Source organism: Lepidochelys kempii, chromosome 3 (genome assembly GCF_965140265.1).
Source record: "Lepidochelys kempii isolate rLepKem1 chromosome 3, rLepKem1.hap2, whole genome shotgun sequence".
Classification (NCBI taxonomy): domain Eukaryota; kingdom Metazoa; phylum Chordata; order Testudines; family Cheloniidae; genus Lepidochelys; species Lepidochelys kempii.
The window spans coordinates 198,530,134-198,546,719 of NC_133258.1; the positions used below are offsets into that span (position 1 = coordinate 198,530,134).

At 38.9% G+C, this 16,586-nt stretch overlaps 1 protein-coding gene across 8 annotated transcripts in view; it reads left to right on the forward strand.

Moving 5' to 3' along the window:
• The window catches only part of ESF1 (ESF1 nucleolar pre-rRNA processing protein homolog), a 69,517-nt gene extending 62,705 nt beyond the window's left edge, over window positions 1-6,812 (forward strand). For 3 of the 8 annotated variants that reach the window (XM_073339568.1, XM_073339566.1, XM_073339567.1), the window contains 3 exons: window positions 3,256-3,329; window positions 5,028-5,174; window positions 6,016-6,812. In XM_073339568.1, coding sequence (XP_073195669.1) covers window positions 3,256-3,329; window positions 5,028-5,174; window positions 6,016-6,309 — 515 coding nt within the window. In that variant the 3' untranslated portion in view covers window positions 6,310-6,812. Of the gene's footprint in view, window positions 1-2,168; window positions 2,320-3,255; window positions 3,330-5,027; window positions 5,175-6,015 lie in introns of those variants that run through there. The other 5 variants (XR_012158324.1, XM_073339571.1, XM_073339569.1 and 2 more) reach the window with 4 other exon arrangements.
• The last annotated feature ends 9,774 nt before the right edge of the window (window positions 6,813-16,586 follow it).

Sequence of the window (16,586 nt, forward strand, 5' to 3'; positions counted from 1 at the left end):
CATTTAATATAATAGAAAAAAGAATGATGAGGTACAATGGTTGGAAGCTGAAGCTAGACAAATTCAGTCTAGAAGTATAGCATATGTTACTAATAGTGAGTTTAATTAGCCATTGGAATAATTTACCTTGTGATGTGGTGGACTCTCCATCACTGGAAGTCTTTAAATCATGGTTGGATATCTTTCTAAAAGTTGATCGTATAGCTCAAACAGAAGTTATAAGCTTGGTGCAGAAATTGTTGGTTGAGGTTCTGTGAAGTGTTAAGCAGGAAGTCAGACTAGATGAACATATAATAGTTCCTTCTGGTCTTAAAATCTATTAATCTTGTCTGACTATTCTGCAGGTGGAATTAGTCTTCCATACTGGGTAAATGAACACTATTGTGTCAATAACTTGTAGCTGAACAAAACCACATTTTTTAGGAAAGCAGTCCTGATTTAAAGGCTACATGTGGTGATGATTTTATTGTCAACAGCAAAGAGAAGGTCTGACAATTTTGGAAACAAATAGTCTTAATTTCATGAAGCTACAAGACCAAGGTTGGTTCTGACAGGCTGCACAACCTATAGTTGCGAGGTGGGGGCTGGAAGGGGAGGTGATGCACAGTCCTAATTAGGATCAGTCTTCCATAGGGAGGGAATTAGTTCTGCACTTACTTTCCTTATTCCTTCTCCATACACCATATTAGAAGTTGAGTGTGAGCAAGCTAAGCCTCATGTACCCGGAGAGGTTGGTAAGAATTTGGAGCTCCCCACATCAGTGAACCCGTGTTTGTACGGCACCTAGCACAATCCTGGATCTCTAGGGCATTTAGGTGCTGTAGTAATAGACATAAATAACAATAATAATATGGATCTGCTTTGCTTCTGAGAGGTGTTCCCTCCTGGCACCTCCGATGTTTAGGGGCCCTATCAAATTCAGGATCCATTTTGGTCAATTTCATGGTCCTAGGGTTTTAAAAATCATAAATTTAATGATTTCAGCTATTGAAATCTGAAATGTCATGGTGTTGTAATTGTAGGGTTCCTGACCCAAAAAGGAGTTGGAATGGGGGAGGGGGGAGGATGTTTGCGGTACTGCTACCCATACTTCTGCACAGCTGCTGGCGCTGGTGCTGCTTTCAGAGCTGGCCAGCTGGAGAGCAGCGGGGGTGGCCGGGAGCCCAGCTCTGAAGGCAGTGTCACCTCCAGCAGCAGCGCAGAGGTAAGGATGGCCTGGTAGGGTGTTGCCACCCTTACTTCTGCGCTGCTGCCTGCAGAGCCCTCAGTCAGCGGACATCACTCTCTGGCCGCCCAGGTCTGAAGGCAGCAAGGCAGAAGTAAGGGTGGTGTGGTATGGTATTGCCACCTTTACTTCTGCGCTTCTGCTGGTGGGGCGCTGCCTTCAGAGCCGAGTGCCCGACCAACAGCCGCTGCTCTCCAGCTGCTCAGCTCTGAAGGCAGCAGCACAGAAGTAAGGGTTGTTCGCACTCACGCCCCTTCCCCCCCCCCGCAACTCCCTTTTGGGTCAGGACCCCCAATTTGAGAAACACTGGTCTCCCCCATGAAATCTGTATAGTATAGGGTAAAGCACACCTAACACCAGATTTCATGGTCCATGACTTGTTTTGCGTGGCTGTGAATTTAGTAGGGCCCTACCTATGATTGTTTTTTCTCAGCCTCCCTGTACCTATCTCTTCCCAGTCTCGCCAGGTCTGCTTGTTCTTGCATCCCTGATGTAGCCAGTTTGAGGAAGGTTTCAAACTTGTTCAATTCTATTTGTATAACATAGAATTGAATAATATGTGGAGAAGGTAGAACAAACACCTACAGAATAGGAGCCCTCTGCTGGGCTTGAACTTCCTCTGCCCTGAATGGTTCCCTGGAGATGCTGAATTAATAGTTTAGGACTTGATGAGCAACTGATGTTGTACATCTTTGTTCTTCTTACTGGCAGCCAGGATTTTGTGGTGGTATTTCTTTTGTTTTGTTTTTTTCCCCAAAAAACTTTCTGAGAAACCCACCCAAGCTTTGCAAGCTATTTGGAATCAGTTGAGTGAATTTTTTTTTCAAAAGGAAATTACTTAAAATATTTCATGGGCTCTTCAAGAGATGTTGTGTCCTGTTGCGTAGCATAATTAGCAAATTAACTTTAACTAGACTTTGTTTTGTCTTGTAAATATTTCTAGTCTCTTTTCTGGAAACAGAATGGATCCAAATATGTTCCTTAAGAATACCCCCAAAGGACTGTAATGTATTACTGGAAATGGGTTCATTAAAGGTCAGAGAGCATGATTTAGTCCAGGCAGCTTTCCATCTTCCCTTCTACCTCATAACACTGTAAGTCTTGAATCTTTTTGAGAGATAAATTTGATTGCATAGTATTTGTAAATAGGATTCTCCTTAATAATTGGTTATTGTGGGCTTCTGTTTCCTTCTATTAATATTCTTTATTAGTACAAGGATCAGTGTATGCACAGGACCTCCTTAGTGAGTAAAGAAAACTTCATCAGAGTCTCATCATTTAAGATGAGCTTAAATCAGCCCAACAATATTTTGGTCCCCTTTTGTTCTGCAATAACCTTCCTTTCATGCATAACTTTTACTGCTTCTCTATAAATTTGGGGAATAATTTTGATCTTCTTGGTTGTTGTTGGTTTGTTTTTTTTTCCACATAGCCTTTATCTTGACTTCTACAAGGCTGTACGCTGGTTCAGCTGCCAATACTGTCAATGGACAGATTAGGAAAATATAAGTTTAAACTATTTTTCTTTTCTTAAGCTATTTCTGTTACATTGTTCCTTTCCATACTGGAAGTTAAGGGGAAGGAATGAACATTTTAGAGAAGGCACGTGAATTCAGTTACTTGTGTAGCAGCATAAACTCATTTCTCTTTGGATTTATAATGCGTGTACATTTGAACAGTGAGTGGCTTTGTGTAACTGGCTGTGCCCCACTAGTGGTTCTCACAACTGCTCTTTGCAAGAAGGAAGAAAAAATTGTACCATACCCCTCTTTTTTTTTTTCTTTGCCTACCATCACTTCTGCCAGTTTGAGTGCTGATACCCACTCAGTAGACTGAGTGGATATTGTTCCCTCTAAAAATCCTTGCTAGGTCTTAACCATACCTGATTTCTTTTTTCAAACTTTTTCTTTTATTACCTCAAATTGAAATATCAATTTCAGCTGACTGAGACACACTTTCAGATAGTGTAGCTATAGGAATTAGTCTCATGTATACTTATGAATTAACTCATGTATTTGTTGTGTGATCAGGTTTAAAGAAAATATCAAAGAAATTCAAGACAGAAGAAAGTACCCCAGAAAAAGAAGAAGAAGAAAAGCACAAGGTAATTTTTGTGTTAAAGTATTAAAGATTACAGACATAGGTCCCAGTTCTTTAAATACTTGTGGAGTTAATCGTATGTGAATAGTACCAGTGAATTCAGTAGGACTACTCTGTTGATAGGAATATAATTAATGCCAGTCAGCATGTTTCTGTTTCATAATTTGAAAACGGAACCACTATACAGTAGGAGTATGCCCAAGTGGGCTCAGTGGATAATCCTAATAAGATACATGATGGTGTCTCATGGAATCGGGTGGGTCCCAATGCCTATGATGACTTTGCCAGTTTCTTGCACTCCGTAGCACAAGCCCCTGGATTTCCCAGGGGATCATGGCCTTAACACAGTACAAGACCTGTTGATCCATAATTATAAAGCGTTACTTCAAAGCTAGATGTTTCCCCCTTGTTTCTTTCTTCATATATTAAAAAAAAACCCAGCCTTTAACTAAAGTTTTTGATAGTGGCTCATGGATTCAGCATATTTATTTATTTAAATGTTTTAAGAGATTGTAATAAGCTTAGGCCTTAACATATTTTGTATTAAATTCAGATTTCATTTTAAACAGGTTTATTTTTATGAGGAAAACTTATAACGTAACTAACAAATTTAAAAATCTGATTTAAATAAAAAACTGATTTTTTTTACTGTTTTTTTCCGTAAACATTTTTTTTACCATTTTCCTCCCAAAAATAAATAAATCATTGATTTGTTTTTTTATCCATCCTGACCCAGATGTCAAGAACTGAGAGAGAGACTGCTAGCGGAAAGGAAATTATCAGTGAGACATTTTTCGATCCCTAAAGGCTTAGTTATTCCACTTTAGCAAAAGTTAATTTTATTTTTTTTAAACTAATGTTATGCTTAAATAGTTGTTTCCCATTTGCAGAAATAGCAAAGTTAGACTATTCAAAGTTATTTAGCAGTGTCCTGAATTCATGCCCTGACTTGGGGTTCTCATTTCTCATTAGTGTGAATGGAGTTTAAAGCATCCACTTTAATCACATAATTTCTTTGCTTTTGTTAGTGTGTGCCCCAAACTTAATTTCTTCTTTTTATTTAAACATTGGTTTTTCACAAATAAAAACTATCTTTTATAAGATAAGAATTACCTTGACACTTTTTTCATTTCTATGTTATAAATGTCAGTGTTGAGATCACATAAGTCTCTGAACTCTTGTAAGTGGAACATTTAACCATATGATCACTGTGAAGATGAAAATGAGTGACAATGATTATATTTAATTAGAGAGCAACCTTTCTGGGTTGTTCTTTGTTTAAAAATAAAAATCAGCTATATGAGAATTTAAAAACAAATACAATGCTTTAAGGTAAGCACAGATGGTTGTGGAATGTAGCCCATGTCACAATCCTACAAAGAGGCTAAACTGAATATAGATATAACAGCCTTGTGGAAATGAGATAAAATCTTTACCTGCTGTGCTGTACTACTGAGTATAAAACTCATTGAATAGTACTTTAGTTTTCCTCCTCATCAGTTCTCCAAAAGTTTTAGAAGACATATTTAATTAATAATATAATAAACATTACTATGTTTTATAATCGCTTGCAATCTGTTTACAAATTACAACTGTTCCCCTGGAGCCTGGAAATCATGAGTGCTCATGTTTCAGAAGGAACATGTGTATTCCATACGTCCCAAAGAGATGTTATATAAATGAGCTCTTTTTATTGTAACAGGCTGAAATGGCACTGCTTATGATGGACGATGAGGAGGATGACAGAAAACATTTTAACTATGAGAAGATTGTAGAACAACAGAACCTGAGCAAGAAGAAAAAGAAACAACTAATGAAAAAGGAGGAGTTGTTAGAAGATGACTTTCAGGTAATACTAATACAGATTCCAAGTATTGAAATGTAATAGAATTTAGTAGTATCTTTACTTTTTCAAGAGGAGTTGATTGGAATTCTGATGTAAGAATTATACCTCAGTAATATGGTTTGACAACATTTTAACAGTGCAGTTGAATATAAACCTCTTTATAGTACTCCTACACAGGAAAAGGCTATCATTACTAATGCTGGGATCAAACAAGGATACAACTTTGATCAGTCCATGTTGCTTTTGAATTTTTGTTACCGACATGTACGTTTGCATAACCCTTTAGGACCTGGGTGCACTTTACATGGCTTAGATTACAAGCAATGTTTCCCTAACAGAGGGAGCAAAGCCAGACTATGTATAGGGATTTAAGGAGACAGAATTCACTCTTCAAGACCACATGCAATCTGTTGGCTGGAATATTGATTATTACCTGTCTCCACTGACTCTTTCCATGCTTGCTTATTTTTAACCCACAAGGAATGTCTTCAGTGGCCCACCTTTTGTGATATACAGGTTTTGCACAGGAGTGTCTCCTGTATGTTGTTGACTCTCCCATACCACCTTGCACATAATGCAAAGGACAGAAAAGTCCCCCACACATAGGTGAAATTCACCCTCCATGAATGCATAGTTTAATTTAACCAGCCTGACCAAATTCTGAGAACTACTGTTTGAAATTTAAATATTAAAATTTAGGTTCCAGTTAAGTAAGATCTGATTTAGGCAATTAGTGTTACCCCTATCTTGTACACGCTGTCCCATTTAAATATGATTACCATATTTTCGGGTATGTTACATTTTGTCCTGTTTCTCTGATATAGGTTCTCTTTTCTATCTTCAGGTGAATGTTGCTGATACAAGGTTTCAAGCACTGTATACTTCCCACTTGTTTAATTTGGATCCTTCTGATTCAAACTTCAAAAGGACAAAAGCAGTGGAAAAAATTTTGGAGGAGAAAGCTCGCCGAAGAGAACAAAAGCAGCAGAATCTTGCAAAGGAGATACAGGAGAATGAGATTGGAAAGAAGGGAAACATCACTAAGAAAGCTGTAGATCCTGCTTTATCAATGCTAATAAAATCTGTCAAAAATAAAACAGAACAATTTCAAGCCAGAAAGAAACCAAAAATAAAATAAATTTCAGTTGTTTGGCTTTCCTCAGTCCAGTCTGTATTCCTTGAAAAATGGCAAAATTCATAAGAGCTTTCTGGATGTTGAATCCCATAAACTAAGGGTTTCTAAAGAATCAGTGCCAGTGTTGGGGTTTGGGGATGAACTGTAGACAACCGATTACAATACCATCTTTCCCCCTCCCACAAATACCTCCTTGGAATTATATATTTGTAAAATAGTTCACAAACAACAGCATATGTAACAAAATTAATTTACCTAAAGCTGTTTATTTCATAACACCATTTCAGTTAAAACTAATAGAAATGTTAAAGATGGCTACAAAGAACTTCCTTAGTTGTAGTAGTGGACACATTTATAAATGAGTGTGTGTGACTTCAGGTCCTGATATGATTTTTAGATTTAAAAAAAATCTTTGGAATTTCATAATGGTGCTTTTACTACTCCATGAGTCTGTAAATACAATGTTACTGGTAAAGATAATTTTAATAAACTGAAAGTGAAGATGGGTTGGATGAATTTTGTTTTAGTCAAGAGAACTGTGATATATGTGGATAACTTGTGAAATAATGAATAAAAATATATTTTAGTGCATTAATAATACTTTTCACTTCTATAATCATCTAAGGATTCCAGAGCACTTCAGAAACATTAAGTGAAATTCTCTGATTTAGGAGAGATTCTCATTTACAGCAAGGAAACTGAAACAATTAAGGTCAAGCTTGAATGCCCAAAGTCAGGTATCAAAATCCATTTTTACACACCTAAATAAGGTTGGGCTCTATATTAGGCATTTTCTTAAATTTCTCCCAATGCTACATTGCTGTTAGTGTAACTCCCCTGATAGTTGACCGTGTTTAAAAAAAAAAAAGTACTCTAAAGGAGGTCAGTGCATGAAAATAGTTAGTTGCTGCACCTGCTACTTGACACTATGCAATGTATGTATAAAGAGAAATATATCAAATAATACAGTTTGAGCCTGTTTACAAAATTAGTTTGTCAGAACTGTTAATATGTGTTCCAAAAAAATCTTCCTACAATAAGTCTACCTAGTGTGGCGGGGAGAGAAAGTAGGAATCCAGCAAGTATCCTGACCTAGACTGCTCAACGCCAGCTGCTGATCACACAGAGCACTAGTGGAAAGCAGGGGTTCAGGGGAAGAGTTCTAGGTCTGATGGGTCATTAAGCAAGACCTTTACTTTTCAGGACCTTGGTGGTTCTCTTACGCAAAGCATTTCTATTTTTAAACTGTTCTGGGCTGGAAATCTAAATGATCTACTTAAAAAGTCTCTAAAAGTTGAACAGTTTCAGGATGGCAAGCTTCATCTCTACCCAAAATTTATGAACAACCTATGAATCTTAACAAAAGCCAACAAAAAGCCCACAAAATATGGACTACAGGAGAAAAAAAGCTTTAGCCTCTCCCAAGTGGTGGTTGCTGCTAGAACTGAATGGAGAACAGTAATTCAGTTTCACAGAGAATTTATAAATTTAACTTCATTCTGATTAGGAATGAAAACCAAAAATTTCAAAGTTCTCCACAACAGGGAATTACCATTCTCTGCCCAGTTCTGGGAGCCATAGCTCCAGAGCATTCTGCCTAATAAAGAAAAGAAATTGGTATGCAAATAAAATTTCACTAAAGCAACCATTAAAACCAGTAAACCAAACAAAATGTCTTGCACACATGAAGTAAATACAGATGGATGTTCACTGAAGCAGATGGTCCTTCAATGTCAAAATATCAACTTTTAGTAAAACCAGTTTGTTTTACGCAGACAAATTAAGAAAATGAGAGAAACGACATATTCAATATCTATGTGGGATGACTGGGTGAGATAGTGAGATGCCGTGGACTCAGCTCCCAATGGTGTTCAACTATATATTTCATATTTAACTGACACAACCACCAGTGCTTGTAAGATGTCGGACTGCTTACAAGAAAATCAGCTGTTGGATGAAGAGCAGCTGGCTCAAACTGAACCCAGGCAAAACAGAAGTGGTGCTGGATGAAAGGGGGAAATGCTATGAAGAATTAGCTGAGATGTTGTCTCCACCTTTCATAAAAGGTGCACAGCCTCCATTCATCAAAATTGTGTGAAACTTTTAAAGATCCTTTTTCCCTTGATGCATTAATCATGGATGACCAGGTAGTATCAGTTTCTAAAAATGCCTTCTGTCACCTCCAGCTTGCTAGGAAATTTAGCCCCTTCTTCCCAGATGAGGACCTGGCTATATATTTGTTACTTCCAGGCTGGATTACTGTAATGCACTGTATCCAAAGCTGAATGTGAAGATGGTGCAAACAGTCCATCTGATACAGAATGTGACTGCCTGCTTTCTCCATGACTTAGGCCGCTGTGAGCACCTCAGGCTTATGCTCAGATCTGTGCACTGGCTCTCAGTCAGCTTCCTGTGCATGTTTAAAGCCTTGGTCCTAATTTTCAAAGCAATTAATGAATCGATTAAGCCCCAGTTACATCAGAGACAGAATTTTGATCTGTCAACCATTGCAGCTGCTGTGCTCCTCTGGCACAATGCAGGTGGCACAGCTCAGCATGAAGGATTTTAGAGTATAGGGCAAAGCTTTTCCAGGGGCTCCAGCTATGCAACAAATTTCCAGAGATCAGGCAAATCCAGAGTCTGACCATCTTTAAGAAACACTGTGTAACCTTCCTCTTCAAAAAAGCCTTTAAACCATCAAAATGATGCTCTCACCACTAACACAGGCTCTACACAGTAGATCCTTCACATCCCCCACAAAAATGAGGAGGAGAATTAATAAAATCTAACAAAACAAAAGCCCTACCTCAAGCAAAAACTTAGAAAGGGGAAGAGTGCCAGATGCTCCACGAAGTTCACTAGGGACTTCCTTCGTTACTGATGTTACATGGAACGTGCTCAGTTACTATGGTGATGGACAGCAGCATGAAACCGTAAGATAGATAGAATAGCAAATGTTCCATCCACTTAGTTCTCCAGCAAAACTATTATAAAGGAAAGGTTTAAAAAGATTTGGTAAAACAAATTAAAAGGTTAGCACTGCTGATAGAGTTGGAATCAAACTGTTATCACCTTTGCATATAGATATATTGGGTTTCTTCTTTGGAAAGCTATTTTGAACCATATTACTCTGTTGTTGTTTTTGGTCTTGTGTCCAGAGACTGCAAGGAAGCCCAGCCTGTATTTAACAGCCAGAATAAGACATGGTGGACAAAAATGTATAAGCAGAAACTTGAAAAGGCATAGGTATGGGTTTGAAAATGGTTGATTGTATTTTGCAGCTGCATTTACATGGAAACTGCCCATAGAGATTTGCCATACCAAATCGCAATGTATGGTGTAATTGGTGCAGAATTCAGTGTCCAATCCGATGCATGTTATTTGCCTTTCTTGAATATTCAGGTTCTTTGAGTGTTATATATTTTGCCTGAAGTCATTTAGTCTCAGTCTGCCATTTAATTTGAAATCACTTCTTTGTTGAGGCTGACCTACCCTCTTCAGTTTCGAGAAAATTTTGCTAGTTATCCAAGAGAGAAAGTAGCAGCGGAATTCAGTTTTCAGTGAAATCTTCCAACAAAACATCCTTGATTAAGGTAGCTAAAGACCATTTCGTAGCCCATGCCATTGGATTATAGGGAAAGCAATACAAACTAATGTGCGACAGCCTACAATATCAATAGTTATTTGGCAAACTCTAGTCATTGAGAGTTACAGCTGTGAGGTGCTGTACCTATTTTAGACTATGTATATACTACAGCATACATTGATATAAGTAATGTCGCTCAGGGATGTGAATAAGCCACCCCCCCAAGCAACAAAAGTTACACCAACCTAAATGCCAGTGTTGACAGCACCATGTCGGTGGGATAGCTTCTCCTGCCGACATAGCTACCACTGTTCATGGGGCCTGGAGTAATTAAGTCAATGGGAGAATCAATAAATTCAGTCTTTGCCATGGTTCTTCCATGGAAGTATGGAAAGTGTATCATTGGGCTAGTGTGGCCTCTGTCTATGCTCCTTACATCTGTTTTGTGGATGTACAAAACACCAGTTTGCAGAACTGTAAATGTAGCACATTTTTACGAGTATTAAAAAATTGCTATAAATAAAAACAGCCTTGGTTGTTAATCAATGGATAGGATGTGGTTACAATTATGTTTTGAGCTTCAACAGTGTAATAATAATAATAAAGACCCCCTTAAAGATTTTGACCTCATCTAGAGACTCAATGTTTTTGCTCAATGAATTTTCACTCTGTAGTGTGGGTGAGGGGCCACTGTTGAGTCTTATAAATATTCCAGTACTTCTGTAGCATAACAAATGAGAACCTGAAGTCACATCTTGAAAAAATTTATTTTTCCTTCACCAATCTACTGGAAAAAGCAAGCAAACTAATTGGCTATTAGCTGATGTAATAGCATGTGTCAGAACGTATCTGTCTTATTGCTAGACTCAGATTAATACATCTACTTTCAAACACAAGGATGAGGCACTTTTTCCTGCATTGCTATAAATCTCTGCTAGTCCAATTGCTTACTTTGGCCACTTCCTCAAATTGTTTGGAATATACTAATTTCAACTAGTGCCCTCCTTTTAAAAAGAGAAGAAGGAGAATCGGGGGGAACTACAGACCAATCAGCCTCACTTCAGTCCATGGGAAAATCATGGAGCAGATCCTCAAGGAATCCATTTTGAAGCACTTGGAGGAGAATAAGGTGATCAGGAACAGTCAACATGGATTCACCAAAAGCAAGTCATGCCTGACCAACCTGATTGCCTTCTATGATGAGATAACTGGCTCTGTGGATATGGGGAAAGCAGTGGACATGATATACCTTGACTTTAGCAAAGCTTTTGATATGGTTTCCCACAGTATTCTTGCCAGCAAGTTAAAAAAGTATAGATTGGATGAATGGACTATAACATGGATAGAAAGCTGTCTAGATCATCGGGCTCAATGGGTAGTGATCAACAGCTCTATGTCTAGTTGGCAGCTGGTATCAAGTGGAGTGCCTCAGGGGTTGGTCCTGGGGCTGGTTTTGTTCAACCATCTTCATTAATGATCTGGATGATGGGATGGATTGCATCCCTAGCAAGTTTGTGGTTGACACTAAGCTGAGGGGAGGGGTAGATACACTGGAGGGTAGGGATAGGGTCCAGAGTGACCTAGACAAATTGGAGGATTGGGCCAAAAGAAATCTGATGAGGTTCAACAAGGACAAGTGCAGAGTCCTGCACTTAGGACGGAGGAATCCCATGCACTGCTACAGGCTGGGGACTGACTGGCTAAGTGGCAGTTCTGCAGAAAAGGACCTGGGGATTACAGTGGACAAGAAGCTGGATATGAGTCAACAATGTGCCCTTGTTGCCAAGAAGGCTAATGGCATATTGGGCTGCATTAGTAGGAGCATTGCCAGCAGATCGAGGGAAGTGATTATTCCCCTCTATTTGGCACTGGTGAGGCCACATCTGGAGTATTGTGTCCAGTTTTGGGCCCCCCAGTACAGAAAGGATGTGGACAAATTGGAGAGAGTCCAGTGGAGGGCAACGAAAATGATTAGGGGGCTGGAGCACATGATATACGAGAAGAGGCAGAGGGAACTGGGCTTATTTAGTTTGCAGAAGAGAAGAGTGAGGGGGGATTTGATAGCAGCCTTCAACTACCTGAAGGGGGTTCCAAAGAGGATGGAGCTTGGCTGTTCTCAGTGGTGGCAGATGACAGAACAAGAAGCAATGGTCTCATGTTGCAGTGAGGGAGGTCTAGGTTGGATATTAGGAAAAACTATTTCACTAGGACAGTGGTGAAGCACTGGAAAGGGTTAGCTAGGGAGCTGGTAGAATCTCCATCCTTAGAGGTTTTTAAGGCCCGGCTTGACAAAGCCCTGGCTGGGATGATTTAGTTGGGGTTCGTCCTGCTTTGAGCAGGGGGTTGGACTAGATGACCTCCTGAGGTCTCTTCCAACCCTAATCTTCTATGATTCTATGATATTCTGGTCTGGCTTAGTCAGGATTTTATTGGAACATTTCTTGGAATGTGCAAAACATGCACATTGTGTTCTTTCCTCCTAATGAAATACTTGTCATTCTTTAGATCTGTAAACTCTTCAGGTTGTCTGTTTACTATGTTTGTACAGCAATAGCACAATGGGGTCTGAATCCAGGTTGGGACCTCTGGGTGCTACCATACTATAAATATTTTATAATAATCATTGCACACATTGAAACTTGCATTTACAGTGGAATCCACATTATAATTTTAACTATTGCAGCCATACAGCGTACTGTGCTTATTTTTAGTGGTTAGATTAGGGGGTTAGCTTTGAGTGTAGTGTAAGGAGGTTGTAAAAGATTAGAAAACTTTCCCTTCTGAACCAGGGGCATTCCTTGCCCACCCAAAATTCTCATTGCTTTTGGCACTGGGAATTTGGGGTGTGTAAGGGATGCACACCAAGAACCTTGTATTTCTTTCCCAAACCACCACTCTTGACGCCAATAAACTTCATTAGGCATATATTAGCGTTCTGTGTTAGCTAAAAGGCAGCAGTCATGTGAGTTCTAATAAGGCTAAACACTATATGGTTAAGTGACCCTAATGCCAATAGTTCTGCAAAGCAAAAATAAAGTTATGGCCTATGTAAAACTACTTTCTCCCTCATCAGGTGCACACCTTCATGTCTCTTTGTGACAGTAAACATTGTTGATTCTCACTGTCTGAACTACATATGCAAGTGTTTTTACACACCTCTAAAAAAAATCTAATACTTGCATTGTAAAAAGCACTGTGTTTGACTTAAAATTCATGATATTTTAAAAAGAATGATTAAATAAGGGTTCTTTTTATTTGCCCTCTGGATTTTGAACCTTTACTCTACAACCACGAAGGCTAAAAACTTACTTTTTTAAATGAAAAATGAGATTCTCATCTACCAACATGCTTCCAGGAGCTGGGTCCTTAAGAAAAACACCAAAAATCAAGAGACTCATGATAAAATCATGAGCTGGCCTGTTAGACATAAAAACAACCCACAAAAGCTCTCACCCACACATGTTAAAATATGGCTTTGTTTTCTATTTTATTTTATGTCAGCTAATTGGCAAAAGCAGTAGCAATTGCATAGAGTATCAGTTTAAAAAAAACAACACCAAACAAACCCAGGATTGTTAAAAATAAGATGGATATAATTCTTCCAGCAGTATGGGGAAAGCTAGTACAAAACTGTTCTTCTCAAGGCTGGCCATCATTAGAGTGATTACTGACAGTGTAAGTCAGATATTTAGAGATCTAATATTACAGGTTGAAACCACAAGAGGTTTTGATTTATTTAATAACAGAAAAAGATCAGACAACCAGAGATGAACATTCAGGCATGTTTTCTATTATTCCAGCCTTCCAAAATTAAATATATTATTTCCAATTAATAGCGACAGTTGGCTTTTATTCCCCTTTCATATTCCTACAGCGTCCAAAAATAACACTACTAAACCATGCGGACATATTTCAAATAACTGCTGTTGCTGAAGAACAAAACAACCAACCAAAATGTTACATATACTACATTAAAGACAAAGTCTTGGAAACCTACAATATATATCAAACAATTAGAGTTATGCTTTTTTGCATTTGCCTTAAATCATAAGCCCAAATACTTTAATATTAATTTTGCGGCTGGGATAGTAATAAAGGCAACCAGAGTACTAGCCCCAATAGAATGATCTTCATTATCCTTTATTTTATAACATGTTACAATCATAATTTGCAGCCTTTCTTATAAGAACTTTTAAACACTATCTCATGCACTGGTTCAGGATGCTGTCGTTCTGTAAATAACAATGCAGTTGTGACAGGTCTATTGCCTCCTGTATGTCTGGAATATAGTACTACAGATCTGGGAATGTTTTCCTCTGGTCTATGTCATCCAAGCAGAATGGGGTCATGTAAGGTCAGCAATGCTTTTTATGCCTCCACCGCACCACTACACCTCTAATCCCTACTCAGAAAAGCTCCAGTTCCTTATCTTGACCATTAAGTCTCCAACCAAGTTGTTCACTAGCAGGGCTATTAGAACAAGTCTGCTGCTGGCCTCCAGTAAGTGCACTAGCAAACCGTACCTCTCTCCCAACACTGTAGATGCCCAGGTTTGCTTTGGCAGGATCCAAAGGCTGGTTAGCTTTCTTGTGTGGACGACTGCCTTGAGGCCATGCCCCCAGCCCTCTCTTACGTGGACTGAACTCCCATATCCTCATGAGATAGTGCTGCACAAACTCAATGAATTTCAAGCCCAACAAATTGGCCCCCTCTCTTTTTATATTCCAAGGAAGAACAACAATTGTCAGAGTTCCATGTAAATCAAATTCCCCTCTGGTCCCCATGGTATCAAAATTCACAACCTTTAGCCTTATCCACAGTAGCAAAATTGCCCATTGTTGACAATGGCTGTCCACAAGGGTACAGCTGAACATGGTTTGTCCTGTGTGCTGGGATTTATAGCCCCCATACACCCACACAGTAACAAAGTTAGCAAGAAGTCCCTCAGCTGGAACTGGTTGCAGCTTCTATAAGAGTTCCCCTCAGATGAGTCAAGGTGGCCTGGGGGGAAGATGTTTTTCTAGGGTTCCAGGAGGAAGGGGACACTGACTGAGACAATTAGCTGGGGTTATAAACATGCATGTGGGGATCTCTGCTGTGGCGTAGACAGAAGTCCACTACTAGCGTAGAGAGGCAAGAAGGATTGGCTAATGCAGGTTGCCTGGGAACTGATGATTACGTTAACTTGGGAGGACATGGCTAGTCTTGTTTTAAATTTTGTTGCCCAGCACTGATTCAAATGCAATTAACTCTTCCTCTTAAAGGGATAGATAAATGGCCACCTTGCAGGGTTAAACATTGTAGTTAGGCTATACCTGTTGCAGATACCCACTGTTAGCAAGAGGTAACATTACTAACATTACTAGTAGTGTAGAACAAACTTTATGGCAGGAATAATAAACCTTAAAAGGAGAGCAAATGTAGAGTAGTATGACTACTTATTTACACAAGTCCCAGTGATGAAGAAACACAGAAAGATTACAGTGTCTAAAATAACGTTCTGTACCCTTCACGAAAGGATCTCAAAGCACATTTACAAAAAAAAGTGTTCTTTTGATGTTACAGGTGTGAGAACATAGGTACCAGAGAGGTTAAGTGACTTGTGAAGATCACACGGTGAGTTCATGACAGGTCAGTATTAGAACCCTGAACTCCTGGCTTCCTGCTCTAAACGCTTGTAAGTGGTTTGTTTATAATGCTGTATAACAGCACTGAAGCAGCTTGTATTTTTGAAGTGCCAAATACATCTCATTTGTCTCTTTACCAAGGGGAAAATGGAGGTTTGCACTTGGCTAGATGACGCTATGGCAAAATCATAACTTTTTTTAAAAGAATGACACTTACAATTGAGCGTGGGATAGGACTTTGTTTTCCTGTAACAGTGTTAATAACTCTACGTAGCGCTGGAGACCATTAACTGCTACTCCTAGTCATTTCAACTATTCATGAACGTTCTTAAAAGGAGCAAATCCACATCACATGACAAGAAGGCTTGGTCTTTCTAAATTACGAGTGGAGCTTCATGTGGTGGAACCGATTTGATGTTAATGTCTTTATTTAACACAGGAGACCCTTAGGAGAATGACAAACAAATGGCCACTAAAGCAGAGGTTAAAGAGAACCCTCGTATAAGCTTATTGTAACTATGCAACAGGCACTATGTCAGATGTTATAATTTCATTTCGCTACCAGCTTTTCAGTGTATCAAATTTAATGGCCCTAACTGGCTGCAGACTCTTCTAAAAGTTGTAGCGGAGACCGGGCCCTACATTGTATCAGTCCAGGAAGAGAAATATTCTAAGTAGATCTAGAAGGTGCATTTCCCAAACTTCAGCACAGATGCCAGATATTACTGCACAAATAGACCAAACCTAAACAACAAAAAAGGTAAGAAAAAAAAGTAATATTCTCACTTTATACTTGGGAAACTGAAGCATAGGTAGAGAAAGTGACCTGCCCAAAGTCAAATGTTGCAAATCTGAGAAATGAATCAAGACATTCTGAGTCCCAATCCAGAGCTTTCACCATATGACTATCCCATAACTCTGAAAACACACAGTTTCAAGTATCTGTGAAGGTATTACCAAAAATTAGTTCTTTAACAAATGTGCTTGTCTAATGAGTAAAGTACTTCACATAGTTGAACTAATAGGAAGGCAGGATGAAAACGGGTTTACCAACTCCAAAACGACTA